This window comes from Solanum tuberosum, unplaced genomic scaffold (assembly GCF_000226075.1).
Source record: "Solanum tuberosum cultivar DM 1-3 516 R44 unplaced genomic scaffold, SolTub_3.0 scf00243, whole genome shotgun sequence".
In the NCBI taxonomy this organism is placed as follows: Eukaryota; Viridiplantae; Streptophyta; class Magnoliopsida; order Solanales; family Solanaceae; genus Solanum; species Solanum tuberosum.
The window spans coordinates 517,401-537,188 of record NW_006239166.1 but is presented as its reverse complement, the minus strand read 5'-3'; the positions used below and the strand labels follow the sequence as shown (position 1 = coordinate 537,188).

Here is a 19,788-nt window from a genome sequence, read left to right as displayed (position 1 = left end):
AAGCAATAGTAAAAGATGCAATATATATGGAAAGCTGTAAAACTGTAGATAGCAACACAATGTATTGAAAAATACAATAATACTCAGTGTTTATATAAAAATACAATATAACTTTTTGGGAGTTTCTCTAACCGACAACCACCACTATGAGCCTAAGTGGTGATACAGCGTGTTGCCCACGCTGCCAGAACTGTCCTATAATTTGCCGTCATATAGAACACTTAACTTAGTGGATCCACTATTCTATGCTAAAAACATCTTAAGGAGTCGTCTAAAAAGTGTGATCCTTTACTACCCATGATGGCTACATGGTTTATGGAGACTTGAGTTAATATGAACTCGCATCTCCATATCGGTGCTCAATACTACTCCCAAAAGACACTTAGCTCATATGTTTGTAAAAACAAAATTCTTTCTTTGAATTGAGATAATTACTCAAAATTTAGCTTAAAAGCTCTCTTGGAATCAATGTTCCCTTTTCTTGCTCAAATGTGAAGACATTTATAAACTCTTTGGGAATACTTAGTTCCCTTATAACTTTTTGAGAAATGGACTCAACTCTTTACTCTTTGCTTAACTTTAAACTTGAGCCTTAAAACGAATTTAAAACGTTTGTTAAAGACTCGTGAAAACTTTAAGAAACTTGGCTTTGACTTGCTTCTTAACTTCTAAACTTTGACTTTAATTGATCATAACTTTCCTTGAATTGGATTATGGATTCAAGGTTCATGATCTCATGTTTATGGATGATTTCATGATGTTTAGATGTACCTTAGAGTGTTGGAAACAACTAGAAAACATAGGTACATCGCTTAGGAACAAGTACGAAAAGGTGGGGAACGAATGGGAAGAACTGGCGTCCCTGGCGCTCTGAGAGGCGCGGGGCGCCAGCCCTCAAACTTCAGAGAAGTCTGGCTGGCGTGACACGCCAGAGGCCAAATTTCAGAGAAGTTTTTGTGGCTCTCTGGCAGGTGCGGCGCCCCAGCCCTTTTTGCCCAGCGACTTCCGACTTTTCTCTTCCGTTCTTCCTCTCTAAACCTCCCTAACTTCCATAGTTCCTTCCCCAAACACTTAGGATCAATTGTACCCTCAATATACAACCAATCTAACTAGAAAAATAACTCGGAAACATGAATCAACTCACCCCCAAGCATCAACAACTCAACCAACAAGAATTCTACAATTTATTCTTCAAGAACCTTACTTCTTCAACATGTAAACAACTCAAAACAATTGAATTGAAACAAGTTGGTGTTTGGGTGAACTAACCCAACACGTAAAGATCTCACATATCTTAATATGGATCACCCCCGACGAATTCCACTCTCAAGCTTGGATGATCTTGATGAATTCTTGCCTTTTTCTCCCTTTCTTTCTTCTTTTCTCTCTTCTCCAAGCCCTAAGCGTATTTCTCAATTATCCAAGCTGACTAAGTCATGTTTTTACCCCAATAAATCCCTAAAATCAAATTAGGAAATTAATTAGAGAAAAGACTACTTTGCCCTTCCCTAAATCCGGATTGGGACTTTCCTCAATCCAACAGCCCAACTTTCGAAAGGCATATCTCACTCATATGATGTCAAAATCGTGTAATATCGGCGGCGTTGGAAAGATATCTCCAAGTTATTTCCAACCATAACAAGAGCTGCTCCTAAATTCTCCTGAGCTAGGAGTTATGGCCATTTGAAAATGGCCAAAACTCACTTTCTTAACTTAGACAAAATTTCCAGATTTCCTTATTCTTTCCAAAAATCAATATTTTCATATTTTAAACTCTTTATAGTCGTTTCTAGGTGCGAGATGCAATAGGTCTGGGAACCTTCATGTTTGCGGCACCCTGCCTATGTTCGCGAAGAGTCAGAGTTTGTAGACCTTCGCGTTTGCGGGGCTGAAGACGGCGATTTCTTAGTCATCACGTTCACGAGACTCAGTCCATGTTCGTGATGGTTCAAGGGGCTGGTAGTATTTCATTTGAGTATTTCATTCTCAAAATTGGGATTTCAATCCTATTATCTTCATTTTTTAGTTTGCAAGCTCGGTGTATCAAAGTAGATTTTTAAAAGAACTTCGATTTTGTTATGTATTTCAACTCCCCCTCTTTATTATTCAATGTTCATATCAAAGATCTTTCCTCTTAATTAATGATTTTGGGTTCAAACCTTCGAAAAATTTTAAGAAACTCGTGTTTATAAATGGGGATTTTAGGTTCTATTCAACTTCGTTTACAATTTAATTTTCACCGTTAGTTTCCAAATTCATTAGGTAACACACTTTATACTAATTTTCATATTTACCCTCATTTTTAGAATTGGGTTTTTGGGTCGATTTGACTCCATTTTCAAAATGCTTGATATGAGTGTTGTTAGTCTCGAAATCTTATTATGATTACTTATTTGAATAGATTGCATTGATTAGGAAGTTCAACCAAAGGGAAAATTTCAGTTTCAGTTCCTGAGTGATTGTTTATTTGATTGAGACAAGTGTATAGAATCTCTTATTTCCTTGTTGTATATGTCGGGAGTAATGAACTTGGTGATGGGTTGACTTGTCTATATTGAATGATAATGATGAAAGGGGTAAGAAAAAACAAGTTGATTATATATTGATGTGTGATGTGTTGAGAATGATTTGAAAGGTTTGTTGATTCATTGTTGATTTTGTATCACGATTGTGTTGTAGTGAATTATGACTTACTATGAAAATGGTTGTCACCTCATTATTTGTGTGAACATGCCTATTTGCATTGGTTCTGAGACATGATTGTGAAAAGTGTTTTGTGAATTGAGGAAGAATAAGGAATTACAGAGGATGTATCATTTTGGGGGACATATCGTGCGTCACGACAAATATATATATATTTGATGGTCGTTTCGTGTGCCGCAACGAATGCATGGACTAATAAGTCCCCCATAAGTCCCTGATTGAGAGACATCGGGTGTGTATCATTAGGTCAAGCATGCATCACTAACCTTGGCATTGTATTTCATTGTATTGCACATCTTTATCATTTGTGAACTTGTGAGTACTTTTCTGTGGAACATGTGATTGGTGAACTTAATCTTGTGTGTTGCTGATGTGTAATTATTGAAGAGATGTTATTGAACTATGTGTTATGTAAATTGTGAACTATTAAGCTGTGTTGGTTTATGCAGGTTATAGTTGTGGAGGTTCAGTTCTAGTGTTAGGAGTACATGTATTTTATATTACTTACCTTGTGTTGGGTAGTTTACTTGTTGAATACAGTATTGTTTAGTACTCACCCCTTGTTTCTACACTTGTGTAGGTAATAAACCTGGATCTTCGTGATTATCCTTTTTTCATTATGTGTCCAAGACTTCACTGTGCACACTTGATAGGTAGTTGTTTGTCATCTCAGTGGACCCTCTTATTCCTTATTATGTTCTTGTTCTTCTCTGGAAATAATTACATTAAGACTTATATTTTTCTTTCAAATCAGTTGTAAATACATTAGAGACTTGTGTCATGACAATCAGATTTTGGGGGTTTAATTAAGTTAACTTTGTTATCCGCATTATTATTTGGTTTTAAACTTTCTTTGTTATTTTACTTCAATATTTTATCATTATATTTGGATTTTAGGCTGACTTATCTTAGTGGGATAAGACAAGTATCATCACGTCCATTTTTTGTCGTGACACATTCGTACCCTATGCTAAGTAGTATATATACTTTAAAAGTTCATGAATTTGAACTAAATTTTTTAGCCCAAAAAGATACATTTTTTCATAGAAAATTTAACTAAAGAAGTCTAATAGACTGGAAACAAACACAAAAAAAAATAAAGAAAAGAAAAGATATTCAATAATAATAATAATAATAATAAATAAATAAAAAACAAGATGAAAGAATAGAAAATCATGTCACTAAACCCCTTTACTAATAGCAAACAAAAGGTACGTAATATGAACCATATATGTTTATTGTGCGTTATCAGAAAAGTCACAACCCTTTGAAAAAGACACAATCCTTGAAACAAGTCATAACTATTCAAAAAAGTCATCACAACTCTTCAATGTGAAAATGTGTCTACTTTTAATGTAATACAAATAAATAAACATCATATAAAATATAGAAGATATACTACATTAGTGTTTTTAGTTGGAGGTATTATAATAGTTTAATTCAATTTAGTGAGTTCATGAAATAGGGGTGATTTCGTTAACACCACTACCAGGCAGCCTGCAAACACTTGCACACTTCAGCCTTACACCCTCATGTTTTTGACCAAGTATAGAAATACTTAACTTTATTTTAGGCGGCAAACTAAAGTAATGAACACAACACTTTACAGGAACTCTTCCCAACCTTTATTAATATCAAAATCAATACAAGGAAAGGCTTCATAAATTTATCTAAGGCCAGAACATTTCTCATTTGCCTTAGACAAAATTTTCACCTTTTAAAATTTCTGCACAAGGCAGTTGCGACATTTACATAGGCAGTTACAATTGACATGTGTCCAACACTTGTCATTACAGAATTTAAACTAAGTCTCAACCGCTATAATTCTAGAGATAGAATATATTTCGAATTCAAATATATTCTAACACTTAACCGAAATTACAACATTCCAACACTTAGAATATTTCATGCTACTTTCTGTTGAAATTTGGTAGAATCTTTTTACTTTTTCTTTTTAGTCTAAAAATATTTTATAGTATTTAATTTCCTTTCAAGTCTAGGGTTTACATTAATTACAAAATATTTAGTTTTATTTTAGTTTAGTATCTAGAAGGATTCTCCTTTAAGAAGGATTCTCCTTAATTATTTATAAATAGGGATGTACTCTTCTATTTGAATCAATGTAAGAATCAATACAAAGAGTTGTCATTCATTCTCTCTTTAATTTCTCTTTCTAGTTTCTTCCATTCCATAACACTTTCAACACTTAGAATATTTCAGCCTACTTCCAACACGTAGAACATTTCAGCTAGCTTTCAACACTTAGAATATTTCAGCCTGCTTCCAACACTTAGTCTTATTTAAGCAGCTCTTGTAAATGCCTTTGTCTTGCCATCGTCAAGTCCCACAGCCTTGCCTTGTCAAGCCAACACACTGCCTTGTCTTGCCGACGACTCTGCCCACACGTAAGCCTTGTACGTCCAAGATGCCTTGCCAACACCCAAGCACCTTGAACCTTTGATGCACTGTTTTGCCCACATACATGTCAAGACCAATGCACAAATTCTTGCCATGCTCGCAGGTCATTTGCTTAGTTAGACTACGGGTCTAACAGACATATATATATATATATATATATAGAGAGAGAGAGAGAGAAGATGGGGGGACCCCTTATATATATTAGTCATCAAAGGATAGTATGAAAGTATGAACATGTGCTTATTGTGTCTTATCAGAAAAGTCACAACCATTTAGAAAAGTCACAATTCTTTGAAAAGGTCACAACTCATCGAAAAAGTCACAATTGTTTGAAATAGTGACAACTTTTCGAAAAAGTCACAACCCTCCAATGTGAAAAAGTGTATGTTTCTAATATAATATAAATAAATAAATAAACATAAAAGATATACTAAATTGAGCAACTTTCACATATAGCAAACATAAAAATCATATTTGTATGTTATAACTATAGTTTGCATAATTGCTCTCCATAGCAAATTTTTATGTTTTGCTATAGGAGCTTTTTGAATGTGTATAATTCGCTAACAAACATCCAATTTTTATATAAATTGTTCAATTTTGTACAAATTCATTTATATATTGTAATTTTGTATAATAAGATCTGTATTTATATAATTATAAGTGTATAGTGTATAATATATTAGATCTTCAACTTCGTGTCAAATTAAACTACATCACATAGATTGAAACGGTGAGAGTATATAATATTGTACGTGGTTTAGCCCATATTTGTGCATAAACGCCCTTTAATATACTATTATACACTTTTATACAAGGACACATTATGTATAGTGTTTTTTCCCTCATATATAATACTATATAGAGGGAAGTATTGAAAACACTCTTGAACTTGAGTCAAATTATTAGTTTCGTTCCCAAACTATTGACAGTGTTAAAAACACACATCTACATGACTAACTAAACTTAGATACATCTTCGATCTGCCACATGACATAGCAAGTGGTCTCAAACTCTTGTAGGAGCATAATACTCTCAATAAAAAGTCGAGGGAAGTGTTGAAAACACTCCTTAACTTGGCTGGAATTTAGGGGTGTGTTTCATTTATGTTGCAAGATCCATGTTGTATTTAAATTCAATTAATCAAATAAAGTGGCGGGAATTTAGGGGTGTTTTCAGGAAGTCAATAGTTCGAGAATGGGACTGATAATTCAAGTCGAATTTAAAACTGTTTTCAATACTTTTCTCTGTAATATTACATATTGAACTACATGACGTAATATTTTATGTTGGGCGGTATATTTTGATAATTTAAACATTCACCCTTGTAGAGGGATATGAGAAAAAAAAATGATTCTATCAACAAGGCCAACAACTCTCACCATCAACACCAATACTAGTGAGCATCGACGCCATATCCTCCAAATCTTGACACAATGCACTTCAATTTCTCAGCTCAAACAAGTACACGCTTATACTCTTCGAACAACCCCATTAAATTGTTCAGTTTTGTACAAATTCATTTATATATTGTAATTTGTATAATAAGATCTGTATTTGTATAATTATAAGTGTATAGGACGAAAATATATGTATTTGTATTTATGTATACACTTTTCTCTCACTTTATACAAACACAAACACATTTTATACATTTTATACCAAAATGTATAAAATGGCTAATTGTATACCGAAAATGGCTAATTGTATATCGAATCAGATTGCAAAAAAAGGGGATGTTTGCTGCGAATTACAATTAAAATAAACTATGGCTATAACATTTAATTTGAATTAATAGTTTGTTATTTCATACAATTTTCCCTACTAAATTTGGGTGTTTATTGTTGGGGTATTATAGTAATTTACATTCAAAGTTATGGAGTGTTTTTAGTGGGTATTATAGTAATTTAACATTTAAGTTAGTGAGTTATACTATAGTATTATAGTAATTATGTATAGTGTTTTTCCACGGATATAAATTATAATATTGTTCGTTGGGTTATGCTTTGTGTTGGGCTGTATGTTTTTAAAAATTTCTCCAAAAAAAGAAGAAGAAAGAGTTCATTTTTTAATTTAAACATTCACCTTTGTAAAAGGGACCTTGGAAAAAGATGATTCATCGATGCTTCTTATCATATGCTTGTAATTAATCAAAATAAAAACAGTATCTCTATGTGTATATCTTTCATAAGAAGTTTCTGCATAGTGAAATTGTAATTCTTATTTAATAAAAATCCATCTATTTTTCTCTTGTTTTTAATAGTGAACATGCAAATTAATTAGAGTAGTTTTATTAGTATGTAATACGCATTTCATAATTGTAATTCTTATTTAATACTCCACTGTTCCATATTAAGTGAATTATTAAAGTTTATTTTATTATTCAAAATAACATAATTGTTCAAAGTTCAAGATGAATGTTTGAAATTTTTTCCATATTTGTCGTTTACTTTGATGAAGTTTGATATTTTCTAGGAGATAAATTGCACTAGTTACAAAGTTATATTTATGACTTCACTAAGGATAATAGTGAAAAATATGGTTTAAATTATGTCATCAAATGTTTTCTTAATATTTGTGTTGTCTCACAAATTTACTTAATATGGAATAGAGAGAGTACTCTCTCCGTTTAAAAAGGAATAATTTACTTTCCTTTTAAGTCTATTCAAAAAAGAAGAGTTGACCTCTTTCTTTTTTGACAACACTTTAATTTCAACTTTTCACGTGACATGTTTAAGGTCACAAGATTAACAAATATTTCGGTACATTTGACATGATTTTAATTTAGGATCACATGACTGAAAAAAGCTTGTTAATTATTTTTCTTAAACTATGTGTCAAGTCAAACTAGAGAATTATTTTTTAAACAGTAACATAAAATAAATGGAAATATTAATTTATTTCCTTTTTTTACCTTCCAAGGAAGTTGACTGATGAATTGCATTTGTTACTCTTATCATCTCTCCTACATTTGGAAATTTATTGAATCAATTCAATTAGTAAGTTGTTGCACCATCTATATATAACATGAGTAATGTTATGAATTCATATTGTACAAAAGAAAAAAAGATTATCATTGAAATTCGAGATATATAGTAATTGTGTTGAATTAAGATGAAGAAAGAATCAACCATTGTGCTTTCCATTATTGTTGTGTTCATTTTGTTAGGTAACAATTTTTTTGTGCACATATATACACGTGTATATGTGTGCGTGTGCACACATATAAAAGATTTAGATATATTTTAATCGTTTACGATTTGTTTACTTATTGACCTACAAAAGTCACGTTTTGGTTAATTAACATTATTTTTTTCATGGATTAATTCATAGGTTCACCATCATGTGTGGTGTTGGGAGATCAAACATGTCAAATACAAGATGATTGTGATGATTTTACATTATGCAAAGATGGATTTTATATATGTTTCTTGGAGAAATGTATATGTATACCTACACCAAAAGTAATTACTTGCAACACTGATGATGATTGTGTTAAGAGTTGTCCTCCTAATTGTGGATGTTTTGCTGCTAAGTGTTATTTTGGAAAATGTAATTTTAAGTGTAAGAAAGAAGATTAAGATATGATCATAGGTGTAATCAGAGAGCTTTTAGTTATCTTATTTTAGCTAATGAAAAAAAAAAAGTATTCACTTGGAGTGTTGTTTTGTGAAGATGAGAAATGTTGAATACATGTTTTCCTTGCACTTATTATTCATTGTTTTTAGTCAAATCTCAAAAAGAATAATACAAACTTTATTTAGTAATAATTTAACTTTAAAATGCTCATTTTATTCTTCGTGAAATGATTTATAGCTATACAAATGTTTATGATTCAAAAGCTTTAAGAATCTTTTTTTCTTTGCACTTATTCATGAAAATTTCAATATTGAGTAATTCAAACTTAATATATTAGATCTTCAACTTCATGTCAAGTCAAACTACATCACATAGATTGAAACAGAGGGAGTATATAACATTGAACGTGGTTTAGCCCATATTTAAACACCCTTTAATATACTATTATACACTTTTATACAAGATTGACACATTATATATAGTGTTTTTCCCTTAGATATAATATTAGAAAAAATTACTAAAATATACGTCTTATGTTTCCCTTATTTCTAATATTCCCTTCTATTTCTAAAAACCTCTAAAATCCCTTATTTCTCTTCTAATTCTAAATTATTTTATAATGTATCCGAGCTTAATTTTTAATGTATCCAAGCTACATATTATGTATCCAATTTATTTTATAATGTATCCGAGCTTAATTTTTAATGTATCCAAGCTACATATTATGTATCCAATTTATTTATAATGTATCTGAGCTAGTTTTTAATGTATCCGAGCTACATATTATGTATCCAATTTATTTTATAATGTATCCGAGCTTAATTTTTAATGTATCCAAGCTACATATTATGTATCCAATTTATTTATAATGTATCTGAGCTAGTTTTTAATGTATCCGAGCTACATATTATGTATCCGATTTGTTTTACTTTTTCAGGGATTAATGTAATTACAAACTAAATAGGGATAGATTGTAATTTCATATTAAAACTATGTGATTCCTAAAATTTATACATAATATTATACAGAGGGAAGTATTGAAAATACTTCTGAACTTGACGCAAATTATTAGTTTCGTCCCCAAACTATTGACATTGTTAAAAACATCACTCTACATGACTAACTAAACTTAGATACATCATCGATCTGTCACATGACATAGCAAGTGGTTCCAAACTCTTGTAGGAGCATGATACTCTCAATAAAAAGTTGAGAGAAGTGTTAAAAACACCCCTTAACTTGACTGAAATTTAGGGGTGGGTTTCACTTATGTTGCAAGATCGAGGGTGTATTTAAGTTCGATTAATCAAACAAAGTGGCAGGAATTTAGGGGTGTTTTCATGTCGTCAATATTTCGATAATGAAACTAATAATTCAGGCCGAATTTAAGGGTGTTTTCAATACTTATCTCTATAATATATCATATTGAACTATGAGAAGTAATATTTTATATTGGGCGGTATATTTCGATAATTTAAACATTCACCCTAGTAGAGGGATATGTGAAAAAAAGATGATTCTATCAACAACACCAACAAGGCCAACAACAACTCTCACCATCAACACCAATACTAGTGAGCATCGACGCCATATCCTCCAAATCTTGACGCAATGCACTTCAATTTCTCAGCTCAAACAAGTACACGCTTATACTCTTCGTACAACCCCATTAGACCACCCAGATGCCCTTTTCCTCTACAGCAGAATTCTCCATTTTGCTTCCATGAATGATCTTGATTATAGTTTTAAACTCTTTGGTAATTTGGAAAACCCCAATTCCTTCATTTGGAATACTCTTATTAGAGGTTGTGCTCATAGTAATGATCGTAAAGGTGAAGCCTTTTTGCTTTTTCAAAGAATGGTTAAGAGTGTTGAGCCTGATAAACATACTTTCCCATTTGTGCTCAAGGGTTGTGCTTATCTTTTTGCTCTTTCTGAAGGGAAACAAGCACATGGGGTTGCGGTGAAACTTGGGTTTGATTCAGATGTGTATGTGAATAATAGTTTGATTCATTTTTATTCGTCTTGTGGGTGTTTGAAGGATGCAAGGAAGGTGTTTGATGAAATGCCTGAGAGAAGTTTGGTTTCTTGGAATGTTATGATTGATGCTCTGGTTCAATCGGGTGAGTTTGAAAATGCGTTGAGAATGTTTTCGGAGATGCAGAAGGTGTTTGAGCCTGATGGGTATACGATGCAGAGTGTTCTTGATGCTTGTGCTGGTTTGGGTGCGTTATCGTTGGGGATATGGGCTCATGCTTATATTTTGAGGAAGTGTGAGAGTTCCGTAGATTTTGATTTGCTGGTGAATAATTGTTTACTGAATATGTATTGTAAATGTGGTTCGGTGGATATAGCTGTTCAGGTTTTCGAGAGGATGAGTAGATGTGATTTGAATTCTTGGAATACGATGATATTAGGATTTGCAATGCACGGGGAGGTTGAGGCAGCGTTTCGTTGTTTTAACCAAATGGTTAGTAAAAGAGTAATGCCTGACTCGATCACATTCGTTGGTATTTTGAGTGCTTGTAATCATAGGGGCTTGGTTGATGAGGGTCGTAGCTATTTTGATAAAATGGTTTCCGAGTATAAGATTAGGCCTGTTTTAGAGCACTATGGTTGTCTAGTTGACCTTTTGGCACGTGCGGGGCGTATTGACAAAGCTCTTGATGTTGTATCAAACATGCCAATGAAACCTGATGCAGCAATATGGAGGAGTCTTCTTGATGGTTGCTGCAAGAAAAATGCTGACATAGAGTTCAGTGAAGAAGTGGCTAGGAAAATAATGGAGTCTGAAGGAAGTGACACTAGCGGTGTTTATGTTCTTCTGTCAAGAGTATATGCAACTGCTAACCGATGGGACGAGGCTGGAATGATTAGGAAATTGATGACCGATAAGGGTATTAGAAAAGATCCGGGTTGTAGTTTAATTGAAATTAATGGTGTTTTCCATGAGTTTTTCGCTGGAGATACTTCTCATTTGCATACTAGAGAAATTTACGAGTTTTTGGATGTTATAGAAAAAAAACTCCAAGCAGCAGGGTATGTTCCTGACCTATCACACGCATCAACGGTTGATGAACTTGATAATGGAAAGAGACAGTCACTTAAACTGCACAGTGAGAGACTTGCCATTGCTTATGGACTTCTGAAACTAAAACCAGGTACTCCTTTACGCATTTTCAAGAATTTGCGTATATGCAGTGATTGTCACAATGTAACCAAATTAATTTCAAAAGTCTTTGATGTTGAAATTATTGTTAGAGATCGTGTTCGGTTCCATCACTTTAGGAATGGGTCCTGTACCTGCAAAGATTATTGGTGAAAATAATGTACACATTTATAAATCCAATTGTCAATTCATAAGATTCTATCTTGGCCTGCTGAATTACCCATTGTTAGTTTAAAATTTATCTAGGACGTTTGTACATAGTTGTAACCAACGTAAACCACTGTGTGTGTTTTTTTGGTTCCATTATTTGTTACCACATGTAAGGCAAAAAAAGATTAAGAGAAAGGGAAGAATAAATACTAATTTTATTTACACGAAAATACCTTGAAACTTTATTTCCGAACTTAATATAATATCCTTGATCATCAGGGCAAAGAAACAAAATTTCTAGAAATATAAGCAATACAATAGGTAGGTATTGTTCAAACTTTGTCAATAACTACTACTGAAAATTAGCTATCAGTCTCTTTAGAATTAATTGAAGGAGCTTTATTCCCCATGAGAATATTTTCACTCTAGGTCTCAGGTTGTAACCAACCTGCAAAAAAAAAGTTAAATGTGTCATGGCATCAAAATCAAACCTCCAAATATTAAAAAAAACATCAACTTAGTTGATTCATGACATACATAAGCAATTGAATTACCGTTCTTTTCAAACTAAGTCTTGCGTTTCGGACAATCCTTCTTCAAGTGTCCCTTCTCCTTGCAAAAGAAGCACTTCAGATTTCCATGATTTGGTGATTTCTTTCCCTTTGGTTTCGCTTCCTTTGGTCCTTTTCCTTTATGACCTTGTGATGCTAAGTGACCCGATAGCAATCCTTCTCTCTTTAATCGTTCCTCCTCTTGAACACACATCACAATGAGTTCATCCATGGTCCATTTCTCCTTATTTGTGTTATAGCTAATTTTAAATGGGCCGAATTGAGAAGGAAGAGAATTGAGAACGAATTGCACCAAAAAGGATTCTGAAATGGTCATATCCATTGATTTAAGTTGTTCTGCCATATCATCCATTTCCATAATGTGCTCGCGCACACCACTAGTCCCATTGTATTTCTTAGTCGTAAATATTTCCATGAGCATACCTATTAATGGCTTGTCGGAAGCCTTGAATTGTTGCTCAACAGATGCCAAGAACTCTCTTGCTCGAGTAGAATCTGGTATTGATTTGTTGATATTCTTAGCAATCTTACTCTTCATGATCATGAGGCTTAACTGGTTGGAGTGTTCCCAAGTAGCATAGTTGGCACATTCTTTGAATGGTTCATCAATTCTGAAACACAAATCTAAATCCAAACATCCCAAAGTAATTTGTAATTGCTCCTTCCATTCACTGAAATTCGAACCATTCAACTCGGGAATGCTGGACATATGGTCTGAAAGAGAATCTGGAGTAATAGCTTGAGGGGGAAAAAAATGTTACAAGTCAATAAGCATTGTGACTACTATGTAAAAACCTAAAACATAACTAATTCACTTTGTTTGGGCAGAATATGATAAGCTACCATTAACCTAGAAGTGATAATTTTCTTTTGTTCACTTATTACAGCTTATAAGTGAAATAATATTAAAATTGTCTCCAAAGTATCTTCACCAAAATGTTAACACCTTTGGGAATTAAAAAGAAAAATTAAAAAAAGGACAGTTCGATGCACAAAGCCTCTCGTGTTCACGCAAAACTCAGGGAAGGGCTGCACCCCTAGGGGTGTGATGTAGACATCTTACTCTAATGCAAGCATTAATGGATGCTTCCATGGCTCGAACATGTGACCTACAGGTCACATAGAGACAACTTTACCTTTGCTCCATTTTATTTTATGTTGCTTAGACTCTTCAAAAATATTGATAGATGTGTGTCGGATACTCCAAGAATAGTGCATTTTTGGAGGATCCGACATGGATGCGGTGACATTGTTGGAGAACCCGAGCAACATAAGCTCCAAGGCTCCCCTATTGATTTGACACCTTCTAGTTATAGTTGATATTAAGCCTAACCTGAGCTACCCATAATCGTCTTTTACGAGTTTACACTCAACACAAGGACATAAAATCTTACACAAACTCTATGTAAAGCAAGCTCATGCTATTTTAATGGCAATGAACATTCTAGTCTATTTAGAACCAAAATTCCAGAACTTTTACAAAATGTAACAAACTCAAGACGAGTAAAAGCCTCACCTTTTGGCAATACAACAACATTCATAGTTGTATTGTTGGGTGGAAGTTGCAAGCTGAGAGGATAAAGCTTCTCATTCAAAGGACTCTTAGTACACACAATAATTTCATCAAGCCCTGTTGCGTCCTCCAACGTCTTAGTTAGCTCCTCAACAGTATTTCCATCAAAGGTTATGCAAAGTTCCTCCATTTTCTCATCAATTTCTCCAAATTCATCAGCAATATAGTAAAATATAAACCTCCCATCTCCCAACTTAGCAAAAGAATCACTTGACTGCAAAAACAAAAGGAAGAAAATTGAGTACCATAACAAAATCACTGAATTCACTAGAGGTGGCAAAACATGGTGTAGATCAAATCTGGGCAAGTCAAAACGGATAAATCAATAATTGGGTCATGATTCAACCAGGCTAGAACTGTGTTGGATCAAAATAGGTTGAGTCAAGATGGGTCAAATAATGGATCAAACCCAACCCATTAATTGGAGCATTGACAACAGTCCTTATATGATTGTCAAAGATCGTATAAGGAGACAAACAATATTGTGGGACAATTAACACCCCTCCAGACTTGCCAAGACAATTGGAGCGCTGACAATATAATATGGGCACACAACATTGGGACACACAATAACATGGGCTTGACACTGATTGGTCTAACTCAACAATAAAAGTTAGCTTATAAGAAGAGAATTGTCGAAACAAATAACTTATCCTTCAACCAATGTGGGACGCTTAACAATATCTTTCGTAAATTCTTTCAAACTTATATAATCTCCAAAACTGATTTTGTTATTTGACTTTAAATTGTATTTTGACCTGCTCCATATAGTATTTTGATCAATTTTAACTCAATAATTTGATGAGTCATTTCGACTTCAACCTGTTGGCAAGTAAGTTCAAACTTGGACAGATTAAACGAATTACCAAAAATATAAGTTGATTTTGTCAGCTCACGAATTCACATTCCAAGTAAAGTTGGAAACTTTAGTACCTCTTGTCTAGATAAGCTTGAGGATTCTGAGGAAACAACAGAGGTAGATGTAGATTCAGAAGCACATGAATCTGAAGGAAGGCCTAATGGTGATGGCCTCTTAGGAACAACAGAGGAATCACCCAAGATTTCAACAACATGAACATCCCAAAGTACCCAATCTTGTGTAGCCGTCTGATAAGGAATATCATGAGTCACAGTGTTTTTCCATGGAAGAATTCCACCATTACCCCTCAAAAATTGCCCATATCGAGTCCTAAGCTTCACTTGATTCCCTTCTCTGATGGGTTCCCATTCAATTGAAGAATCGAGTCGATTAGGCAGAGTCTGCAGGACTTTCCGACCAGTCATACCAAGAAGAGAAGACTGATTTGATGCTGTGAGGTATTTGCCATAACAGCTTTTTAGGCGGATAACATTGTCAGTTTTCTCGACAAATTCAACAGTCCATTTTGCATTTTGTGAAGCGCCATTACGGTCTTGGGTGACGGATTCTCCGTCTTCCAAAGCTGTTAAGTACTTGTAATGGCGACTCTGTAGACGAACGGCTTTTGCTTTTTGGAAAATCTCCATTGCTGGTCTTCTAGTTAGAGGACTCTGTCAAAAACAAAAAAATGTTTAACTAATTACTCTTTTCATTTTGCTCTTTAGAACTGATAAAACGTTTTTTGCTCCTGCTAATGACTATTACCATTGTCACCATTTTTGCGTTTCAATTTATGTGAACTTATTTTTAGAGTTTGTGACTCTGGGAAAGAGTTATAGAGTGTAGACTTATGGGGTTTGGGGAGGGTAAAGTGTACGTAGACCCCACCTCGTGGAGGTAGAGAGTCTGTTTTCGAAAGATCTTCAGCTCAAATGTGGCAAATCAAGTAGTTATGAAAAGAAAAAACAACAATTAGAAAGAGTCATATTACCTTAGGTGAGAAAGAGAGACTTGAATGCATAGACATGGGAGAACCCAAATCCAAGGTAGAAAGTTCATCGGAAACCGACGAAAAGTTTGAAACCATCGTCAAATAATCCGTCAACGACTCATCTTCCGGTACATCGACAGGTTCAACATTCCACAAAATCCAATTATGTGTAGTAGCACTATGAGGACTATCATGAGTAACTCTATTGCTCCATCTTAGTGTCCCTCCACTTGCACTCAAAAATTTTCCTCCATAACCTCTTAACTTCACTTGAAATCCATACCTTAATGGTTCCCACATAATCTTCACATCCTCCATATTTTCCGGTGATGTTTGAAGAACCTTCTTTTCTCCTGCTAATAATGAGACGTAAGATTAAAGACGAATTCAGGATTTTAATTTTATGAGTTCGGAATTTTCTGAACAAAACTCACTATATATAGACGATAGCTACTATTTGCGGATGGATTTAGACTCGTATCGAGCTTTTGGTAATAATATATATGTCAATGGTGTAGATAAACTAAGTCATTCAAAAGATGTTTATAACTTTTCATAAAAAAAATAGAATCCGCAATATTAAAAATAAGACAAGTTATCTATCATAACAAGTAATTACATGTAACTTGATAGTCTAAAATATATATATATTTTTGTATGTATATACAAGTTAAACTCTGAATTAGTACTTCCTCTGTTCCAATTTACGTGAAATGTTTCATTTCCGGGGAGTTGATTTGAACCAATCTTTGAAAGTATAAATTGAATTTAGATATTCAAAAACTGTACGAGAAAGTTACAACACCTGTCAGGCTCAAAAGGAACGGCTCATCAGAAGCAGTGAGGTACATGCCGGAGCTACTTCTCAGCCGTATAAGGTGGCTGTTTTCGGGGTCTGGAAGCTCCACCAGCCACCGAGCTTTTCTCGATAAGCCGTTCCGGCTTTGCCGGATAGTTCTTTGATCATCATCGGCTACTAAGTATTTGTTTAAATGGCTTCTAAATCTTACAGCTTTAGCATCATAAAACAGCTCCATTAGTACTAATTAACTTTTGTTAATAATGGATTATAATTAAGCAAAAGGGATATCAAATAAGTGTATATATAGGAACAAAATAAATAATACTAGTGATGTCACTTTTTAAGAGGAAAAAGAGAGTTTTTGTTTGATGATTCTTGTATTATTCTTGCTAAATTGATTAAGCAAGAGGGACAAGGTTACTAAAAACCATTTATAATATTGTATAATGTGTTACTCATGGGTTTAATAATATACTATATAGTTGACTCTTCTTTCCATAAATTACCATTTAAGTGGTTCCTTACGAATAGTCAAACTTAAATCTAATTATAATAATATTTGTTTGTTTGATCAAGCTTTAAGGAAAGTTTTATGGAAAGTGAAATATGCTTATCTTTTTATTTTCGAAGAAGTATCTATTTCATAGAGTTAAGATGTTTGACCAAGCTTTTAGAAGGAATAAAATAGTAAGTGTTTTGATTTAAGTAATTCTAAAAGCTAAAAGAGAGTTTTTTTTTTGCGAAAGCACTTTAGAACTTTGGTCAACCACAAATTTTACTATATATGTTATTGTTTAGGGCCGTTCAAAATCGAACCAAAATCGATAATCTAAATCAAAAAAAGTTATTGGTTTACCAGTAATGAGTTATTAGTTTAACAGTTTTGATTTTTTTTTATTATCTGGTTATCAGGTTTGAACGGTTTGAAGTTCTTTCTTAACGGGTTAACCTATAACTCGATAGTGAATTAGAGTAATAAATTATATTTATATCATCCGGTATATAAAGTCCCTGACTTAAGATTTAGTTTCAGATTTTTATTTCTGACAGTCAAACTTTCGGTTATTCTACAATGTGTTAGTGTTGCTTTTGAGCATAACACAATCTATCACTAAGTGATTTACAATCATTTATTTTTCGTGTCAAATCTTAAAGGTTAAACCGATAACGATCAATAACCGATAAGTAATATCTTAATGGTTCTTAACGGTTTAGCATATCTACAAATCGATAACCGGTAAATGAACCGAACCGATCGATACACAAGTTGTCATTTTATAAAAATTTAAAATTATGAAATTAAAGATCATGGCTAATGCTTGAACTCCTCAAAGGGGTGGGAAATGGTGGAATATATGAAAAGAAGAAGCCATGGAATTAATAAGAATAATTAAATTAAAAAATAGACCTTTGAATTCATTGAAAGAACGAATTAAATTTTTAATTAGTGGCTAATAATTAATTAATATTGTTGTCTGAATCATGGTGTATAAGGGCAAAATTTTTTGGTGTAATTATCCACGCCTTTGATAATGATGTGAGGGAAGTCAGTAGAAATAATTTTTTTTAAAAAGGAGAAGGAATGTTTTAGGTATTAATACTTATAATAATTTTAATTAAGTTAGAATATTGATATGGACATATGATCACTTTAGCTTCTTCTTTTTTATATATTATATGAGATGGTTGTTATGTATTATTTCATAATATAATATATGGTGTTGTATTTCTAATGAATATAATCTTTTGATAGATTGTAATATTTTTCGCCATTATATAATTTCATGCATCAAAGTAACAATAGGTAACAACCATCCAAACAAGATATTAATAACCATTTTGTATTAAAATTATATGATTAATCTAGATTCACATGGTGTATAATTATTTGTTAAAGAAGGATGATTCTTTATCAATAATTTATTTATTCTTAGAGATCAAACTCGATTGTTATGATTAACGTGAAGTAGGCACGTGAAGGGTAATTACTTAATAAAAAAATTGGTCTAATCAATTTCCAAAAGCAACCCGTAATTTCTTTTGTTTAATAACAATCTTATAAGGTTATGCATTTTGAGATCAGCTTATCGAATTAAGGGACACCCCCTTAATGTGGTTTATATCTTGAATTTTGAATAGTTAAGGAAAGTTGAGGCTTAGTGTCCATATATATATTCAGTAATATATCGAGTAAGGGTTCAAGTCAAACTCCTCAATCATCATAAAAATAAAAGTTTGGATGATAAAGGTTCAAATAAAACTCACCAATCATGATAAAAAATGAAAATTTGGATGGTAAAGGTTCAAACTACCCAATCATGATAGAAAATGAAAATTTGAATGGTAAAGGTTCGAGTCAAATTCCTCAATCATTGTGAAAAATGAAAGTTTGGATGAATGAATTAACCAAAAAAGAAGGGGGAGTAATCTCATGCGTTTCACCATGTTTTAGCTTTATTCTTCATATTGTCAAAACGTTTCTATATGTATGACTTATGAATCGAAGTAGAACTATTTTTAATTAAAGATGATCAGTTAAATATCTTTAACCCAAAAATGATTGAATATTACTTTCTATATGTATTTATTAACTTTTGAACATACTTTTAAATATGATTTTGAGAGAGTGCCCATTGGCATAGGTTGATTAAAGTGGCTCTAAACTAGGTCACAAGTTTAAATCACCACATCTCACATTTTGCTGCATTGGCTTACATTTTTTTTATTTTTATTTTTTTGAACAGTTGACCTTTTTTAATTAAAAAATTTGGAAGTAATAAACAAATACCTAAAAATCCTCTCATCGCAAAACCTCTTTGAATTAAAAATCTTTTGCTCATTTTTTATTGAAATTTGTTTGCCTATCAAGAGTTGGGTTATCATAATTAAACAATTGTTGATTAATTCATTAAATTTGGAAACTAATAAAAATCCCATTAATTTAGGAGTTAATTACTTAGATACACTCTAGT

General features: G+C 32.8%; 2 protein-coding genes across 2 annotated transcripts; one reads left to right on the top strand and one right to left on the bottom strand.

The window, feature by feature from the left end:
- Positions 1–10,191: 10,191 nt before the first annotated feature.
- LOC102592045 (pentatricopeptide repeat-containing protein At1g59720, chloroplastic/mitochondrial) lies at positions 10,192–12,067 on the top strand. The gene has a single exon (XM_006357180.2). It carries the CDS (start codon positions 10,214–10,216, stop codon positions 12,020–12,022), a length of 1,809 nt encoding a protein of 602 aa, XP_006357242.1. The 5' UTR covers positions 10,192–10,213; the 3' UTR covers positions 12,023–12,067.
- A 182-nt stretch (positions 12,068–12,249) lies between these two features.
- LOC102578464 (uncharacterized) lies at positions 12,250–17,070 on the bottom strand. The gene is made up of 6 exons (XM_006357224.2): positions 16,820–17,070; positions 16,015–16,367; positions 15,098–15,694; positions 14,108–14,378; positions 12,574–13,329; positions 12,250–12,467 (listed from the first exon to the last, which is right to left on the bottom strand). The coding sequence occupies exons 1-5, from the start codon at positions 17,049–17,051 to the stop codon at positions 12,587–12,589; spliced, it is 2,196 nt and encodes a 731-aa protein (XP_006357286.2). The 5' UTR covers positions 17,052–17,070; the 3' UTR covers positions 12,250–12,467; positions 12,574–12,586.
- Between the last annotated feature and the right edge of the window lie 2,718 nt (positions 17,071–19,788).

Coding starts and splice junctions, on each gene's coding strand:
- LOC102592045 (XM_006357180.2), top strand. CDS start 10,214: ATGATTCTATCAACAACACCAACAAGGCCAACAACAACTCTCACCATC.
- LOC102578464 (XM_006357224.2), bottom strand. CDS start 17,051: ATGGAGCTGTTTTATGATGCTAAAGCTGTAAGATTTAGAAGCCATTTA. Junction 14,379..15,097: donor CAAGCTTATCTAGACAAGAG/GTACTAAAGTTT, acceptor TTGTTTTTGCAG/TCAAGTGATTCTTTTGCTAA. Junction 13,330..14,107: donor TGTTGTTGTATTGCCAAAAG/GTGAGGCTTTTA, acceptor TTCCCCCTCAAG/CTATTACTCCAGATTCTCTT.